Source organism: Scyliorhinus canicula, chromosome 14 (genome assembly GCF_902713615.1).
Source record: "Scyliorhinus canicula chromosome 14, sScyCan1.1, whole genome shotgun sequence".
NCBI lineage: Eukaryota > Metazoa > Chordata > Chondrichthyes > Carcharhiniformes > Scyliorhinidae > Scyliorhinus > Scyliorhinus canicula.
In genome coordinates, this window is record NC_052159.1 from 47,100,364 (window position 1) to 47,118,426 (window position 18,063).

General features: G+C 42.9%; 1 protein-coding gene across 3 annotated transcripts in view; it reads left to right on the top strand.

Moving 5' to 3' along the window:
- Positions 1–18,063, top strand: part of flt3 (fms related receptor tyrosine kinase 3) — a 119,017-nt gene that overhangs the window by 96,864 nt on the left and 4,090 nt on the right. For 2 of the 3 annotated variants that reach the window (XM_038819015.1, XM_038819013.1), the window contains exons 15-21: positions 587–719; positions 1,491–1,595; positions 3,484–3,594; positions 3,694–3,847; positions 6,207–6,346; positions 7,347–7,468; positions 7,556–7,678. In XM_038819015.1, coding sequence (XP_038674943.1) covers positions 587–719; positions 1,491–1,595; positions 3,484–3,594; positions 3,694–3,847; positions 6,207–6,346; positions 7,347–7,468; positions 7,556–7,678 — 888 coding nt within the window. The remainder of the gene's footprint in view (positions 1–586; positions 720–1,490; positions 1,596–3,483; positions 3,595–3,693; positions 3,848–6,206; positions 6,347–7,346; positions 7,469–7,555; positions 7,679–18,063) is intronic. The other variant, XM_038819014.1, reaches the window with a different exon arrangement.

The window sequence follows — 18,063 nt, forward strand, 5'->3', positions numbered from 1 at the left end:
ACCCAACAGGAGAATTAATGCAATATGTGCATTAAAAGCTTGTTAATATTTAACAATAACTTGTCTGTTTAATACAGTAGCACAGAGATTTGCAGTGAGAGAATGGTGAGATCTGAGTTTACTCTTTGTGATCCCTACCCTAGTAAAATCTCAGTTGTGTTACTGGAGATAGGGAGATATACATGTTGCTTAACATTGGGAAAAGAAGAATCAGCAAGCAGTCATTACCTCTTTGCTCTCATATATTTGCAAGTCTCTGTTTCATAGCTCCATCAGTAGGGAACAGATCATCTCTTCCATTGCATACAGTTGTGCATGAGCCACAGCAAACAAGAAAGAGAGATAAACTAAAATGTTAATGTCTTTTCAGGTAGTGCCCTTTGTAAAATGAGAAATGGAATTAGACCAGATAGCTCTAACGGGGACTTAACTGTGGCTTAGTTACCCAACTGCATTTTTTTTGATTCAATAATCAAACATATTCTCCTTCAGTACAGTTGTTTATAATATGACGCACTGTAATTATTGGCAAATAAGAAATGTTCACGTTGATTAATGTCCAATTTCATTGCGGTGTTCATTTAAGCAACCTGGCTATGAAAGGCAGCTCCACATGATACAGGTGGTTGGATCATCTGAGAACGACTACATTTACGTCGATTTTACCCACATTGATTATGACATAAAATGGGAATTTCCTCGAGAAAACTTGGAATTGGGTAGGTGATCTAATAATAATAATAATCGCTTATTGTCACAAGTAGGCTTCAATGAAGTTACTGTGAAAATGCAGAATAAATATTTCCACTAAATAGCATGAATGAGCCTAAAGTGACAAAATAAGACAGGCTACTCAGCCCCTGATTAACTTTTTGCATCTGATGTGCTTAAAGGGACACAATTAATTTTGTGATATTTTCAAGGAAGTGCATTAAAATGAAATAACAACTTATTTCAAAATATTATTATTCAAAAATGCTGACATTATCACTTGAGAATTCAGTACTGTCTCTTGTACACTAAATAATGGCACAGGATTAATGATCAAAGACCAATGGGTTCTTCCATTGAGACTGCACAGTCAATTGAGTAAGAGTTGAATAAATGAGTTTGAGTGATGCAGGTCTGTATTTAGTCTTTCTTAATCGGAAAATGGTTTCTAAGAAAAGGAAGACCAATCAGCTTTCCCAATAATTCACAAATACTAATTTTTCTTTGAAACATTGTTTACCCTTAAAGCTGAAGACTGCATCATCAAAAATAAAAACATAAAATGCTGGAAATATACAGCAGGCCAATTATCAACTATAAAGAGAAAATGAGTAATGACATTTTAGGTATTAATGTAACTGGCATTTAATCCCATTTTTAAAAAATGTCCTTTTAATCCACAATAAGATACAATTCCTTATTTGATAACCTTGTTCTATATGTGCATAAATTGTAGTTACATTTAGTATTATTAGTGGTTAATTGTTTGTATACTGCAGGGAATGTACTTGGCTCTGGTGCATTTGGGAAAGTAATGGAAGCTACAGCATATGGAATTAGTAAAGCAGACGTCCCTGTCCAAGTAGCTGTGAAGATGTTGAAGGGTATGTGCAACTTATGCCACACTAATCTTAAGTAGAATGTTTATGTCCAATTTTGTGCAAATATTGACTCACACTTGTGTAACCATTCAAATATGAATGATGCTTTTTTCAATGTTTTAATACAATTGTGTACTTAGTTGAATTATTATAAAGGGAATCAATTTATTACTAATTGTATTTTAGTTCTCATTTGTTAGCTTTACTATAACAAATAAAAGCTGCAACTCAGCAATCATTCTTATAGAGCTTTGCTCGTGGCAAGTTTTTATTATTTTTATTTCCAGACTATTATTTAGTTCAGCAGAATTAGCAGAATTAGCCTTGCCTGTATGTTGAATAGGTCCTGCAACTTCTAAATGGATTTAGTTCAATATGGCAGCTCTAATTTTAACTGGTGCTCAGAAGAAACCAGGAATAAAAGATAATTTAAATAAGACACAAAAAATGGTTGTGACTTATATTCTGATATCATTGATTAGGTAATAATAGGGCAATCTCAAGCTTGCATAAATAAGCCCAACTGATTGGATAATTCATAAATGGCAAAGTTAGAGTGTTGAAACTTTGATAGTTAGCGGCTACAATAGGTAGATAATAATAGAGGATAAGAAGCCTCACTTCTTCTGCGATCACTCATTCCTTTTATGAGGCACCATCCCATAGATTTGACTATTGGAATTTTGGAAAGGATATTTTCCAAGATGAATGAAAATGGTACGGTGGACGTGGAGGAAACAGCATGGCATCAAAGCAGCATGGATCAAATTAGATCAACATGAAAGATACCAACACTATAACCATCTTAACATCTACCTTTTGGCAGCATGGAAGAGAGGATATCTAAAAATGCAACTTAAGCATGCGGAGTCTAAACTCATTTTAAATAAACAGATTAATTACTTTAGTAAAGTAGAACACAGGAATTTCAGAAGAATATGATAACTAAATATGCTAAAAGAATGATTTCAATTAATTAGTATAATTTCTTAACTATCTGAGAAGCTGCATTAATTGACAGAATTACTGTCTGGTGTTAAATCTTCTGTCTTAAGGATATCCATGCCTTATTTCTAGAACTAAATAATCATCTTGAAAATTTAACTCGACTGCCTCGAAATTTGGGTGTGCCCATTCTCAGTAAGGTCTAGGGCATTGGTTCCCAACCTTTCCCTTTTTGCCGACCAGAGTTTGTCATCAAAAGATTTTGCGGACCACAATGTATGCAAGCTTTTTTAAACAGAATTTTTTACATAGCCTATGGCTGACATGAGTCAAATTTATATAACAATGCATGTAAAAATGCAGCTATTTCTAATGATTTATAATGCACACTCACAAATACACTGCAAATTATATTGCACAAGGATGTTCGCGAATAATAATAATGTAACATGGATTATGATACTTACGAGATGCACGTAATTGTATTATTTTTCCACGGCCCGCCTGCAGTACTCTCACGGGCCACAGGTTGGGAGCCGCTGGTCTAGGGTGCTTTGAACAATTCTATGCAAATACCTAACACCTACTTCAGGTATGGGTAAAAGAGGTCACCATATTGGGCAATGCAATTCTGGTGCATGCTTTATGTCCGCTATTTTGGCACCTGGTGTCTGTGTAATAGTCACATAATGGACATTGTGCAATGTAATTTTTCCATATTTTATTCAAATAATGGTTGACTCTTAACTGCCTTCTGAAGTGGTCCAGAAAGCTACTCAGTTGCCATCACTTTCTCTGGGCAACTCCATATCCTAAGAATGAGTTCCAAAACTTAAACTGGCTGCACAAAATATTTCAGCAAGTTAACAGTGTCAAAACGTGTCTTGAATAATAATTTAAATTAAATAAACATGGATTTTAGTATCTTTTATTATCCACTTAACAGAAAAATATGAACCCTCTGAAAAAGATGCCTTAATGTCTGAACTGAAAATGATGATTCACATGGGGCGCCATGAAAATATTGTGAACCTTTTAGGAGCTTGTACAATTTCTGGTAAGAAACGATGTCCTAAACCTTTGTTCACATATCTTCAATACTAAATCATGTCATTTACATTTGCTAACTCAAAGTTTTAATTATGTACTATTTTAGGTCCAGTGTACTTAATCTTTGAATATTGTTGCTATGGAGATCTTCTTAATTACTTAAGAAATAACCGGGAGAAATTTCATAAGACACTGACAGACATCTTTGCACACAACAACTTTAGCTTCTATCATAATCTTTACAATGATGAACGATGCAGGTAAAATATATTTTTACCCAATATTTTACTGGTCTTTTTCATTACTTTTCAGCGTCCTTATGATTTCTATCATGTTTGTTATCAACAAATATAAGGATGTAATGACCAAAATGTTTTATTTCCAATTTCCAAACTCACCAATATATAGGGAGTGATCTAACCAAAAATAAATTGTTTCTTTTTTGAGGCCTGGCGGGAAGCACCCCACCGAGGCTGCACTCAGTCGCGTTTCCTCCACTGAGGAGGTCCGAAAGACCTCCCAATGCGACACCCGGACCTTCCCAACATCCCAACCCACCTGTTGGGGGATCCTGGCATCCCTCATAACCCCAGGCCCGATCCCCAGCACAGATAAAATGCCACCTGGCCACCTTGGCACTGCCAGCCTGCCATCCTGGCAATGCCCCTTACAGCTTGCCTGGCACCCTGGCAGTGCCAGGGTGGCACTTGGTGGCAATACCAGGTTGACAGTGCTAGGGTGCCCGCATGGCACCAGCAGTGCCAGGGTGTCACCCTGTCTGGAGGTCGAGCCTCTGATCGCCTGGGAGACCCCAAGTGCCGTTCCGTCTGCTCCCTGTTTGTGGGGACCAGTGATAAATGACTGTCTACTGTTGTCTCCTCAGTGAGACTGGTAGATGCCGAGTGGCCGTTTAATCTGGCGTCAGTAGAGTTAAGTGACCGTTAAAACTTACTTAACTCTGCATGAGTGGGTCCCGCTAATTGTGGGCGGGATTCGGATCATGACGTTTTGTGAGATCTAGTCAGATCTAGCGAATCTGTTGGGCGCAGCACAGTCGGTAGATTTCGCCCATAATCTAATTGATTCAAATTTTCCACTAAAATTTTGTAAGTGTTGGTATGGTTCAGTCTTAATCCTTGCCTAAGTCAGAAAATCAAGTGTTCAACTTTCATTTTCACTGTTCAAAAGCACTCTAACGTATCATCAGAACATGAAACATATAAATTCAGGATCTACCTTTTAGTTATCAGTAGATGCAGTTTGATTTTGCTGAAAATCATTCAGTTGTGATTCACAAAGGTTTTGCATTTATAATGAAAAGCAATAATCATGGCCTTGAAAAGAATATTCTTCTATAATTAGTGAAGCTGAAAGAATGACTTATCCCTTGTCATTACAAACAAATTGCTTAATACAAGCCAAGAAAGTTATTTTTTCCAAAATAAGCCCTCATACAGATGCTGCTTTTGGTATTCACCTTGCCTCAGCATAAGCTAGATAGTGAGCATTTTGCACAAATCAAACTTGAACTTCATTGAACCCACTCATATTTTTGGGTTAGAACTTTTGAATATATTGAATGAACACCATCTGGGAACTGATGCTCATAGCAAATTGGGGTGGTCAATTGTGCACTGCTGCAGGTCATGGAGGCCTGTAGCAGGAGAAATCCTCAGTGATGCTTTGGCATGAAGTCTGCTTTTTGCAGCATTCTCTTGATGGTCTTCAGGACAGACATCCATTGGATGGTATACCTAGAAAATGCCACGGAAGTCATCAAGATGTTGCTGACTAGTTACCTACTCGAGCAGATGAATACTGAGTGCAAAACGGACAGGAACTTGGTGTTATGGGTCTGCTCGTGTCCTGTTCCACCAATTTTCTCTCCTCCCCTTTTCTCTCCTGGAGGTATTCACCCTATAGTAAGTTACCACAGCTGTCTCTCTGTGTGTCTTAACCAATTGCCAATTATTAACACATGAGCCTATACTGTGAGTGTCAGCGGGAAATTACAACACAGACGTGTAGAGGCGACGTAATAATCATGGTCAGCTGATCATCTCCTCTCTCGATGTCTACTCACATACACTTGCAGCAAAATTTTCTGGAAAGCGATCAGGAACGGGAATCCTGTGCGGGATTCTCCGGTCCTTAGCCTTGCGTTTCTCTGTGATGCACTGTTTGCAGATGGTGGGATTCTCTATTCCCGCCTCTTGTCAATGGGATTTCCCATTGTACCCACTCCATGCCGCCGGGAAACCCACGGGCAGGGGTGCGCTGCCTATGGGAAAAAGGGAATCCCAATGGCTGGAGAATTCCGGCCTTTTTCTCCTCTATGTCCAAAGGCTGAGGCCAATTATAGTGTTGTAATTGTTGCCCCTTCTGTCCAACTCAGCTATTTACTGCTTTAACCAGTCAATGAAACAGAACATTTAAATCAGTATCATACAAGATCATCCTTATTTTCAGATTTACTGCTCAATTGTGAAAAATAATCACAAGCAATAATAAATGTTTAGTCTGTCACCTGATATAAATATGTAAATATTTATTTTTATAAGGAAAAGCTTTTAAAGTGGGAATTGAACCTGTTATCTTTGTATCTTTGTTCTCTCAAAGCAGCTACAAAACTAAAAACTTTCTGCAAAATGAAACTTATGTACCAATGAATAGAGAGCCTGATGCTGGGATGTTATCAGAAAAGAGTGATTGCGATTTGCTGTTCTGTGAGGGTGAACTAACATGCCCATTAACCTCAGGTGAGAAGTTTTGTATGCAGGAAACAGAGCAATTCTTGAGCCACAGATTCTCTGTTACTGTAATAATAAATATTGAGAAACAGAGCAAATGTGATTAGAAACTGTATAGTAACTGATCTTTTGTTTACTTGGGCATATAGGAAAAAAAAACATAGGTGAGGTTAGTACTCTGTATGCTGCAAATATAGCGAGTTAATTCTGGCATATTATGCAGTTCAGGAGGGAGCCACCACTATTGCTCAATGTGATATCTGATGTTATATCTGCGTGCTTTATGTAATGATTTACAATTCAGATATATCAACTGACCAGGGAGAAGCATTATATCAGGCTGTTTCTTCCATGTCTGAGATGTAGGTAGATGCACTGATATGTGAAACGAGCTCGGAAAGCTGGCACAGAGAATAATTGGTGTAAAACAGTGATATATGCAGATTATTTCCGAGTATAGAGTCACTGTTGGGGCCGGTTTAGCTAAGTTGGCTGGACAGCTGGTATGTGATGCAGAACGTGGCCAATAGCGCGGGTTCATATTCCCAGACCGGCTGAGGTTATTCATGAAGGCCCCGCCTCCTCAACCTTCTCCCTCACCTGAGGTTAAATCACCACCAATCAGCTCTCCCCTTCAAAGAGGAAAGCAGCCTATGGCCATCTGGGACTACGGTGACTTTACTTACTTTATTTTATTACCCCAGAAAATTTACACTAACAATGAGAACATTTCAAAAGGTTGATATTTATTTTGTAGATACTCATTTTTTTTAACATTTGCAAACTTAATCATCTAACTCTAGTTCAAATATAAAGCAAAAATCCAATGATCTAATACAGGGTAATCCTCCAACTTTGCCTCTTCAATACAAATAGCTGTGGCCATTAACACTTACGATATAAAGATTCCAATAAAACATAAAGTGCAGATTATTACCTATAGAGGACTTTATAAGAGGTTTCATGAATGTCGGATACCTGTGATGACTCATTTTGGACCTTTCTATAGAAATTAACTATCAGAATACCAGGAGATACGAAGATGAAGATATACACGTTCTTACATTTGATGATCTTCTCAGCTTTTCCTATCAAGTTGCCAAAGGGATGGAATTCCTCACTTCACAAAGTGTAAGCTTACCTGAAAAGTCTTTGGACCAAATATTCAAAGTTGTGGCTTTGTATTACTGATGCAAGTTAATCATTGATCTTTGCTAGTGTATTCACAGAGATCTGGCAGCTAGGAATGTGTTAGTGACACATGGGAAAGTAGCAAAAATATGTGATTTTGGATTGGCCAGGGACATCATGCAAGACTCTAACTACGTCGTCAGAGGCAATGTAAGTCCATGTACATGTTTTGCCACCTCCTTCTAGATTTATCCACACATATTGTGAGTAATTTGAACATAATATGGATAATGGTAGATCAGCCATCCATTATACAACACTTGCAATTCTCCTTTCTGTTTTCATAGAATTTACAGTGCAGAAGGAGGCCACCCGGCCCGAGTCTGCACCGGCTCTTGCAAAGAGCACCCTACCCAAGGTCCACACCTCCACCCTATCCCCATAACCCAGTAACCCCACCCAACACTGAGGGCAATTTTGGACACTAAGGGCAATTTATCATGACCAATCCACCTAACCTGCACATCTTTGGACTGTGGGAGGAAACCCGAGCACCCGGAGGAAACCCACGCACACACGGGGAGGATGTGCAAACTCTACACAGTCAGTGACCCAAGCCAGGAATCAAACCTGGGACCCTGGAGCTGTGAAGCAATTGTGCTATCCACAATGCTACTGTGACAAAGTAAATTGGGAGAAGTATTTAACAGACTAATCTGCTATTGCCCTGGTTATAATTGTTTGCACACCCTTCCATTAATGGTTGCTGGCTAGCAATCAGAAGTAGGAACCCTAGTTATCTATTCCCTAATCCAACAGTAACATTGAATCATTGTCACTGACTCCGTTAAGATTAACAAATTCAGCACAAACTGAAGTTTAAATCTTTGGCCTCTCTGATTTGCCCAGCTATGGACCGGTAAGATCACTGGATATATCAAGGCAAATACATGTTCTTATTGAACATTTTTAAAAAAGTACATAAATGTTGGTAATCCGAAATAAAAACTGAAACTGCTGGAAATGCATAATATGTCTGTTAGTAACTAAAAGGAAATGCAGGATAATATTGCTAATATGACCCGTCAACAAGTTTTCAAGGAAATAAACAAATTGCTCTTCAAGGTAACAGAGCTGAGGAAAACACCTATGGTTGCCGTGAACACAGTTTACTTTATTACTCATAGACGTGTGACTTTTCTGCCCCATGTCCCTTGCATGTTTCTCACACTGTCTCTCTGATATGTCTGTCTCTATTTCTGTGATATATCTCTCTGATATGTCTGTCTCTGCCTCTCTGATATGTCTGTCTCTATTGCTCTGGTATATCTCTCTGTCTCTCTGATATGTCTGTCTATGATTCTCTGATATGTCTGTCTCTATCTCTCTAATATGTCTGTCTCTGCCTGTCTGATATGTCTGTCTCTATTGCTCTGATATATCTCTCTGTCTCTCTTATATGTCTGTCTCTGTCTCTCTGATATGTCTGTCTATGATTCTCTGATATGTCTGTCTCTGTCTCTCTGATATGTCTGTCTCTATCTCTCTAATATATCTCTCGGTCTCTCTGATATGTCTGTCTCTATTGCTCTGATATCTCTCTCTGTCTCTCTGATATGTCTGTCTATGATTCTCTGATATGTCTGTCTCTATTGCTCTGATATCTCTCTCTGTCTCTCTGATATGTCTGTCTATGATTCTCTGATATGTCAGTCTCTATTGCTCTGATATATCTCTCTGATATGTCTGTCTCTATCTCTCTAATATGTCTGTCCCTGCCTGTCAGATATGTCTGTCTCTATTGCTCTGATATATCTCTCTGTCTCTCTGATATGTCTGTCTCTATCTCTCTAATATATCTCTCTGTCTCTCTGATATGTCTGTCTATGACTCTCTGATATGTCTGTCTCTATTGCTCTGATATATCTCTCTGTCTCTCTGATATGTCTGTCTCTGTCTCTTTGATATGTCTGTCTCTATTGCTCTGATATCTCTCTCTGTCTCTCTGATATGTCTGTCTCTATCCCTCTAATATATCTCTCTGTCTCTTTGATATATCTGTCTCTATCTCTCTAATATATATCCCTGTCTCTCTGATATGTCTGTCTCTATCTCTCTAATATATATCTCTGTCTCTCTGATATGTCTGTCTATGACTCTCTGATATACCTGTATCTGTCTCTCTGATATGTCTGTCTCTATCTCTCTAATATATCTCTCTGTCTCTCTGATATGTCTGTCTCTATCTCGCTAATATATATCTCTGTCTCTCTGATATGTCTGTCTCTATCTCTCTAATATATATCTCTGTCTCTATCTCTCTAATATATATCTCTGTCTCTCTGGTATGTCTGTCTATGACTCTCTGATATATCTGTTCTGTCTCTCAGGTATGTCTGTCTCTGTCTCTCAGGTATGTCTGTCTCTGTCTCTCAGGTATGTCTGTCTCTGTCTCTCAGGTATGTCTGTCTCTGTCTCTCAGGTATGTCTGTTTCTGTCTCTCAGGTATGTCTGTCTCTGTCTCTCAGGTATACCTGTCTCTGTCTCTCTGCTATATCTGTTTCTCTAATCTACCTGTCTCTGTCTCTCAGGTATGTCTGTTTCTGTCTCTCAGGTATGTCTGTCTCTGTCTCTCAGGTACGTCTGTCTCTGTCTCTCAGGTATATCTGTCTCTGACTCTCAGGTATATCTGTATCTGTCTCTCTGCTATATCTGTTTCTCTAATCTACCTGTCTCTGTCTCTCAGGTATGTCTGTCTCTGTCTCTCAGGTATGTCTGTTTCTGTCTCTCAGGTATGTCTGTCTCTGTCTCTCAGGTACGTCTGTCTCTGTCTCTCAGATGTGTCTGTCTCTGTCTCTCAGGTATATCTGTTTCTGTCTCTCAGGTATGTCTGTCTCTGTCTCTCAGATATATCTGTTTCTGTCTCTCAGGTATGTCTGTTTCTGTCTCTCAGGTATGTCTGTCTCTGTCTCTCAGGTATGTCTGTCTCTGTCTCTCAGGTATGTCTGTCTCTGTCTCTCAGGTATGTCTGACTCTGTCTCTCAGGTACGTCTGTCTCTGTCTCTCAGATGTGTCTGTCTCTGCCTCTCAGGTATGTCTGTCTCTGATATATCTGTCTCTCAGGTATGTCTGTCTCTGATATATCTGTCTCTCTCCCTTTTTTCCTCTTTTTATTTCCCTCTACTAGATCTTTTGGCCTCTGCCTCAATGTCTCTGTTTCCTCGTGGTTTATCTACTTGATCTATTGTTTCTGATATTGTTGATCCCTGTTCTCTGATTTCTCTTTCTTTGCATTGATTGCTCTTTCTTAACCACATAGCTGTTTATAGCTCTCTTGCCTCTTTCACTGATTTGTATCACCCTTAATGTACTACCCTTATCTCTCAGCGTCTTTAAAACTGTTCTCACCTATCCATTTAGGGGCACATATAACAAGAGCGGAAGATTTATCACAGAATCCAAAGTTCATCCCTCAGCTATCACATGTCATTAATCAATTTTTCACATTGATTTTTGTGTTCAAATTAGCCACCATGTTTCCATGCACTACAACAGTGATTGTACTTCAAAAGTGCTTCATGGGCTGTGAAGTGCTTCGAGACATCCTGAATACATGAATGTATGTCCCTCACTGTCCATCATATCTCTGATATCATTCTCTACACTCTATATATGTTTTTCTTTGTCTAAATGTCCTTCTGCCCCATCTCTGCGATGTCTTTCACAAATCAGTCTCTCCCATAATGCTCCTCACTCATATGTTGCTGTTTATTTTTCCATCTCCCCTTCTGCATGTTGCTCCCCCATTCTCCGACATCCTAATCTTTCCTCCATCTGTCCCATGTTTCCCTTTCTCTGACCTTCCCGTCTCTCTCTTTGAAAATGTCTTGGGTGGTATTCTCCGAGCCCGCGCCAAGTCGTCTGCTCCGAAGCTGGGCCGCCGATTCTCCGGTGACCGGAGAATTGGCTGCAATCGCGCCGGCGCAGTCACCGTGGCGCCGGTCGGGGGCCATTGAAAGCGGTCCACACGGCGATTCTCCGTGCTCGACGGGCCAAGTGCCCAACGAGTTCTGCCGAGTCCCGCCGGCGTCATTCATGTATGGTCCTACCTGGCGGGGCCTCGGTGTTCTGGCTGTGGGGGAGCCGACTCCGGGAGGGGGGGGCCTCCACGGTGGCCAGGCCGCAATCGGGGGCTACCGATCGTCGAGTGCGCTCATTCTGGGGGTGGCCTATGTTCCTCAGCGCCGGGCCCCTGTAGGGCTCCGTCATGTTGCCCGGATTGTCACTAGAGGTGGGAAAATGAAAAACAGGCATTATGGTAATTATTTAGAACGTTCAGAGAAAGCAATGGCTGGAATATCTGTTTGGGAGACTAAGGGCGTGCATCAGCGATCAAGTCGTGCCCGACACAGATTTGGGCACACCGGGCGAATCCCAGCAGAGCCCCAAAGCGGGCATATTACCATAATGCCTGTTTTTCATTTTCCCACCTCTAGTGACAATCTCACAGGTTACTAAAGTTCATGTGCAATTTTGTTTTCAGGAAAATTGGTTGAAAACTTTTAATTTAGCAGAATTTGTTAAGGTTTCACCTCTAAGCCATTTAGTAAAATTTTTTGCTATTTTGCACAGTATTCCATGATGGGCAGGCCGGATGGTGTATAGTCACCCATAATATCTGGGCGCCACACTGAAAAGGCACTCAACATCACTGGCCCACTATTGAAGAAAGAAGGTGGACCTCCTTAAAATGCCGGGCCGCTCCTAAGTCACCTGACTCGCTCCACCCTCGCTGGGCCAGGGTGGCACTGCTGGGGTGCCTGGAGCACTGCCCCAGGCCAAGCTGGCAGTGCCAGGTGCCTGGTGGCACTGCCAGGGATCGGACCCGGGGTGGGCCTTGCCCATTTTAGTGGGGCTGCAGGGGCCTCAACAAGGTTGGGGGAGGGGGTGGTAAAGTGGGAGTCAATATAGTGGGGGGGGGGGGGGGGGCCTGAAAGGGGAGGGTGGAGATCGGAGCTGCCGTTCCAATTGGCACCCCGATCTATGAGGAGCCGTTTCTGCTGGCGAGCTCAGGCCAAACAAAATGCAAACTTTCATTGAATAGTGGGGTGATTCTTGGCTCTGCACCACCAGGAGAAACACCCCGCCAAACATGCCCCAAAGCGGACTTTAACATTTATCCACTGAATCACGCCCTAAGTGTTGCTGCCAGGACTGAATATCGTGCAATTCGCACTTTCATTGGGGGTGCTATTTGGTAAGTGAGTCAGGACATGCTAATGGGACAGCACTCTGCCGGCATGAATTCTAACCACTGGGACCAGAATTCATGTCTAAAAGCCTGACAGCTGGACCTGTTTTTAAGTGCACCAGTTATCACACAGTCACCGCAGCCATGAAGATGGCTCACAGAAGACCTACCCCCTCACCCCGGTTCAGGAGCCCGAGGTGGATGTCAGCTCCATGTGAGTGCGGAGAGGAAGGACATCCTCTTCCCCAGGGTGGGACCAGAGCATGGCATTGGAATCGGTGCCGGGTGCAAATCGCGATTTTCTGAAACGCCGTGATTCTCTGCACGTGATTTGTGTTCCGGCATCGCAAAGTGGAGAATCCAAGCACAATCTTATTAAATGTCACAAAAGCATAACGTATTCATGGCAACTGGTAATAGGTGTGAAAAATAGGAAGCTGTAAAGATTTTTATATGTTAGTTAATCTGCAGTGCACATAGGAAGAGAAGGCACCTCAGTTGAAAGGTAGAGATAGACATAATTCAGTCTCCATTTTTAAAGTATTACATCTGTCATTTATGGTGCAATAAGAAAAATATCACTTCAGTTATTCTTATACATGTCGCAAACACTTTTATAAATCACATGGTATTCAATTTTATCAATAGAAATGTTACAGAGTTTGTAAAGATGAATTTGGTAATCAATTTGCAGACATGGAAACACCTTGTACTTCAAGAAAGTCTAGGAATCCTTGGGTTACCAAACTCATAAATAATGTTCAGGAAAGCATGTCTCACTCTCTCAGTGTCTAGTTTGAAGCATGTAATACTGAGAGAATAGTGAGCAGTTCCTATTCTGTTAACCTATTACTTTCGGCTTAGTTTACCAATACAGAAGTGTGACACAAACATGTATTGACAGTTTTTCACATGGGGAATTCCAGATTTTTGCCAGGATATGTAAAGGAAGACTTAACAGTGATACAGCGCGCAATGTAACTATACGGGAGCAAAGTCCCAAAGCGAGCACATTTAGCCGCGAGTTTCACAGTGCTCGCCCCGCCGAGAAACACGGCTACAAAATGCCACCTGCATTAGATAAAAGGCCTCAGCGGGGAACGCGTAGCCAAGGCCGCACATAGCCCATATAACGCACCGAGAGCACCACATGGCATTTTAAAATGGCGTCCCGATCTCCGAGGCGACCCCAACCGCCCCTCAAGCCCCAACGCACTATGGGAGGGCCCCGGTCACCCCTGCACCTCCCCACACCTGTGCAGGACACCTCCAGCCCAATCGGCAGCACACAAAAAATGCCAGCTTGGCACATTGGCAGTGCCAACCTGGCACACTGGCAGTGCCTCTGTCAACTGGCAGTGTCATCTGAGCACCTTATCAGTGCAAGGCTGGCACCCAGCTGGCACTGTCAGGGCACCAGACTGGCAGTGCCAGTTTGCCTGGGTGGCACCAGCAGTGCCAGGGTACGACCCTGCCTCAAAGGCATGCACCTGTGGGCCTCCAATTCCCTGGGAAATCCAGAGTTCTGCGAGAAGTCGGAGTCAGAACCGTGCCCCAAATGGGTGGGTCCGAATGATGCTCACGAACGAAGGTCGTAAACCTACTTATGATCTATTTGCCCAGCATCTATCAGCCTCCCTCGATTCCCTGGCCTCCCCAGGGAGGCTGCAGTCGGGCACTGATCACTGTTGGTCCACACAACTGTGGATCAGGCTGAACAGCACCCGGGGGGGGGGGTCTCCCGGGCCACCGGAGATCCCTGGGTGGTCAGGGTAAGTGCAGGTTGGCCCCCTGCCCCCTTGGAACGTGGGCACCTTGGCCCTGCCACCCTGGAACTGCCAAGGTGCCCAAGTGGGACTGCCAAGCTGGCAGGAGCACTGCCTGGGTGCCAGGGTCACAGTGTAAGGGTGCCCATGTGTCAGGGTGGCACTGTCAAGGGTCAGGGGGCAATGGTGCCATGTACATGAAACAAGGGTGGAAGGTGGGTTTGAAGGGTGGGCGAGTGCAAGGCAGGTAAGTAGGACCTCCAGGAGATTTGGAGGGTGATGCGAGGGGGTCCTAGAAGGGAGGGGATGCTGTAAGGGGCTTGGGGGTCCAGAAGAGGGGGCCCCCCAGGGACCCCATAGCATGGTGCCCTCACTAGGGGAATGTGGGGTAGTGCCCATATGTGTGGGGGGTGATATTGTGCATGGGTAGGGGGAGTGGGGGACACACAAGCTCACTTAGAAATCAAATTGGCAGCCCGATCCCGGAGTTCAGCTCCCCAGTGCTAAAAAAAATTCTAAGTGTGGATTAAACCGGTGAGAAACTCCCCTGGGCCCAGAAAAGTGACAAAGTGTCATTGGATAGCAGTGGGAAACCCGGCAGCAGACCCGGCAGGAAACTCCAGTAAAACCCGCCATAAATCAACTTAGAAATTTTGGGGCAGAATCGCACCCTCCATTTTGGGCGTGTTTAGTGGGGTATTTCTCGATGACTGCAGCACTGGGAAACAACCCACTATTCAACAGCACTTTGCTGTTTTTTCTGGCCTTAGGGGTTTCCTCCTCGCTAAGGCCAAACTTAGAGCGATTTCTGCCAGGATGCCTGGGTGGCACTGCAGGGCGCTCGGCTGACAGCACCAAGGTGACCCAGTACCAGGGGGCCTGCTAGGGTGCTGTTTCCTGCCATTTGGCGGTCTCCAATGGCCTGCAACCTCCCCCAAGGTTCTGTGTGAACCAGTAGTAAATGGCGCACATGCGAGGTTTTGCAGGTATGACCGTTCAGTCCAGGGTGCCGGGTGAATCCGGTGTCCGGGTATTTAAATGAGCTGTTCAGCTCATTTAAATATGTAGATCCGGATCTCGCCCAGCGAGGGTGAGATCCATATCATGCCGGGAGGAGCAAGTCAGGTGATCCGCAATCAGCCCGGTCCCAGCGCGGAGCCCAATTTGGGGCTCTCACACAATTCACCTATTACGTCCTGGTTCGGGCCGTGTGCAATGGGGGTCGCCAAATCTCACCCTAGATAAAGCAAAACTTCCAGGTATCTGACCTTAGTTTCCCCTTCCAAAGTTTTCATTGGTGTCCTCTATTTTTAATAGACGTCACCATGTTCAACATGCTACTATTTTTCATGATTATCATGCTTTTTGACGGTTCTCAAAACTTGAACCAAATTTCCCCTAAGTTTGCATCTCTCCAGGAGGTACAAGTCCACGTTGTTAAGTTCAGTTTCATAGTTACCTTCTCAGTCCAACATTCACTCTTGTTATCCTCTCAACTCTAAAGTTGGTTTATCAAAGTCTGCTTTAGCCTTAATTAATTCTTTTTTTAAAAGTAATTCTCAAACGGGATCTTTCTGCCTTTTGGTGTTTATACAGCCATTTTGACCTCTTAAACTCAACCTGAGGTACATCTTAACTTAGTTTATTGCTTCTTCCAGCTCCTTTGTAAGTGGTACTTTGTCGCATCTTCCAAGTAAGATTAGGATAGAATCTGATTTTCTGTTAGAGTTTCAGACTTTGCACATAGCTTCCTTACCTTCCTGGCAAAATGCTGAAGCACTTACTGGATAAACATGAGAATAACATTACTTATGTAATTTCAGATCACAAGCTTTGTTATTAATCCAGTCCATACTTCCGTTACAATAGTCCTTTAGCTTATTCTGCTCTTTACATCACCTTCTGATTTCCTAGGATACGGTAAATACCCCATGTAACTTAACAGGAATGGTTATCTGATCCAAATCGCTTCTGCTGGATTATCCGTTGCTTCTATAGGTAGAAAACAAGACTTGTAATTATGTAGTGTAGTATGTCACTCAGGGATGCTTCAAAGAATTTTGTTTACCATTGATTACATTGAAGTGCATTGACTGATACTACGTAGGAAAATGCAGCATTGATTTTGCACACAAGATCCCATAAATAGTCATGTAATTAGTGACCAATGAATATTTTTGGCAGTGTTGTCAAAGGGAGGAATGTTGGCCAAGATTATAAAAAGTTCCATTGTGATTACTTTCTTAAGATCTTGTTTTGCAATTTAGTGTCTAATACTTGAAATTCTTTCTGCACTACCTCGAAAATACTTGTTGCGGATTTCTCCATCGGCGGGATCATCCGTTTTGCCGGCAGTACACCCACCCCGCGGGTTTCCCGACGGCATGGGATGGCCACAATGGGAAACCCCATTGGCTGGCTGCCGGAATGGAGGGTCCCATTGGCTGGTTGCCGGAATGGAGGATCCCATTGGCTGGTTGCCGGAATGGAGGATCCCATTGGCTGGTTGCCAGAATGGAGGATCCCATTGGCTGGCTGCCGGAATGGAGGATCCCATTGGCTGGCTGCCGGAATGGAGGATCCCATTGGCTGGCTGCCGGAATGGAGGATCCCATTGGCTGGCTGCCGGAATGGAGGATCCCATTGGCTGGTTGCTGGAATGGATCCTGCTGCCAGCAGGGAGATGCTGTGCCAGAAAGCGGGACTGGCGGGTTAGAGAACCCCACCCTCTATGTCAGTTTTAATCCATACCATTTCTTGGAGCTGCTCTTTTTCCAATAACAGAAGATTTTCTATCACTTCTGTGTTGACCTTCATCTTTAATGCCAGGTAAGCATTAAGGACTCCCAGTCACGCTTCAAATATTACTGCCATTACCCTGACTGTAGAATTCCACCAACAACTCTTCCCCCCCTCCCCCAGCCTTACCACAATTGTCCTCCCTTGTTCTATGTTGCAAGTTCATTATGCATGCTTGACTGAGAGGCCAGACAACTATTAGAATACCAATACACCTCCTCCCCAGTGGAAATATTGTTTGATTGAGAACTTAGGCTCTGTGATTTCTTCTCTCAATTTCACAATGTTTGTTTACCCCAGATAGGTGGTTGCAAAGGATTGTGGTTTTTGAAACTTTCAAGGGCCTTTTCTGTTAGGCTGTACTGCAGACTTTTTTAACATAGGAGAAAAGAATCAATTACGTTTTCCAAAGCTTCCTTTCACAAATACCACTATACACCATAAAGTTCATGGTCCTAGAAAATGTACAGTGAATTAATGGGCATGGAAGTGCCATACCTTGGCAAAGGAGGCATGAGAGGAATTAGGGTGTGTATGGAAGGGCAGAGCTCGGCATGGGGTGGGTATGAGGGCCCATGCGAGTTAATTTGAAATTTGTAACTTGGCATAGGGGGCATGAGGAGGACCTTATGAACTTGCCTTTTAAAAAGTCCCCTCATGCAGACTAAGGTTCACAACTCCTCTGAGGGGGCCACAATTTTCATTGAGCGGGCCAGGTTTTCAAAGAGATGTGGTTCATGGCCCTTCAGGAGTTGTCAACCACAACTCTTTAAAAATCT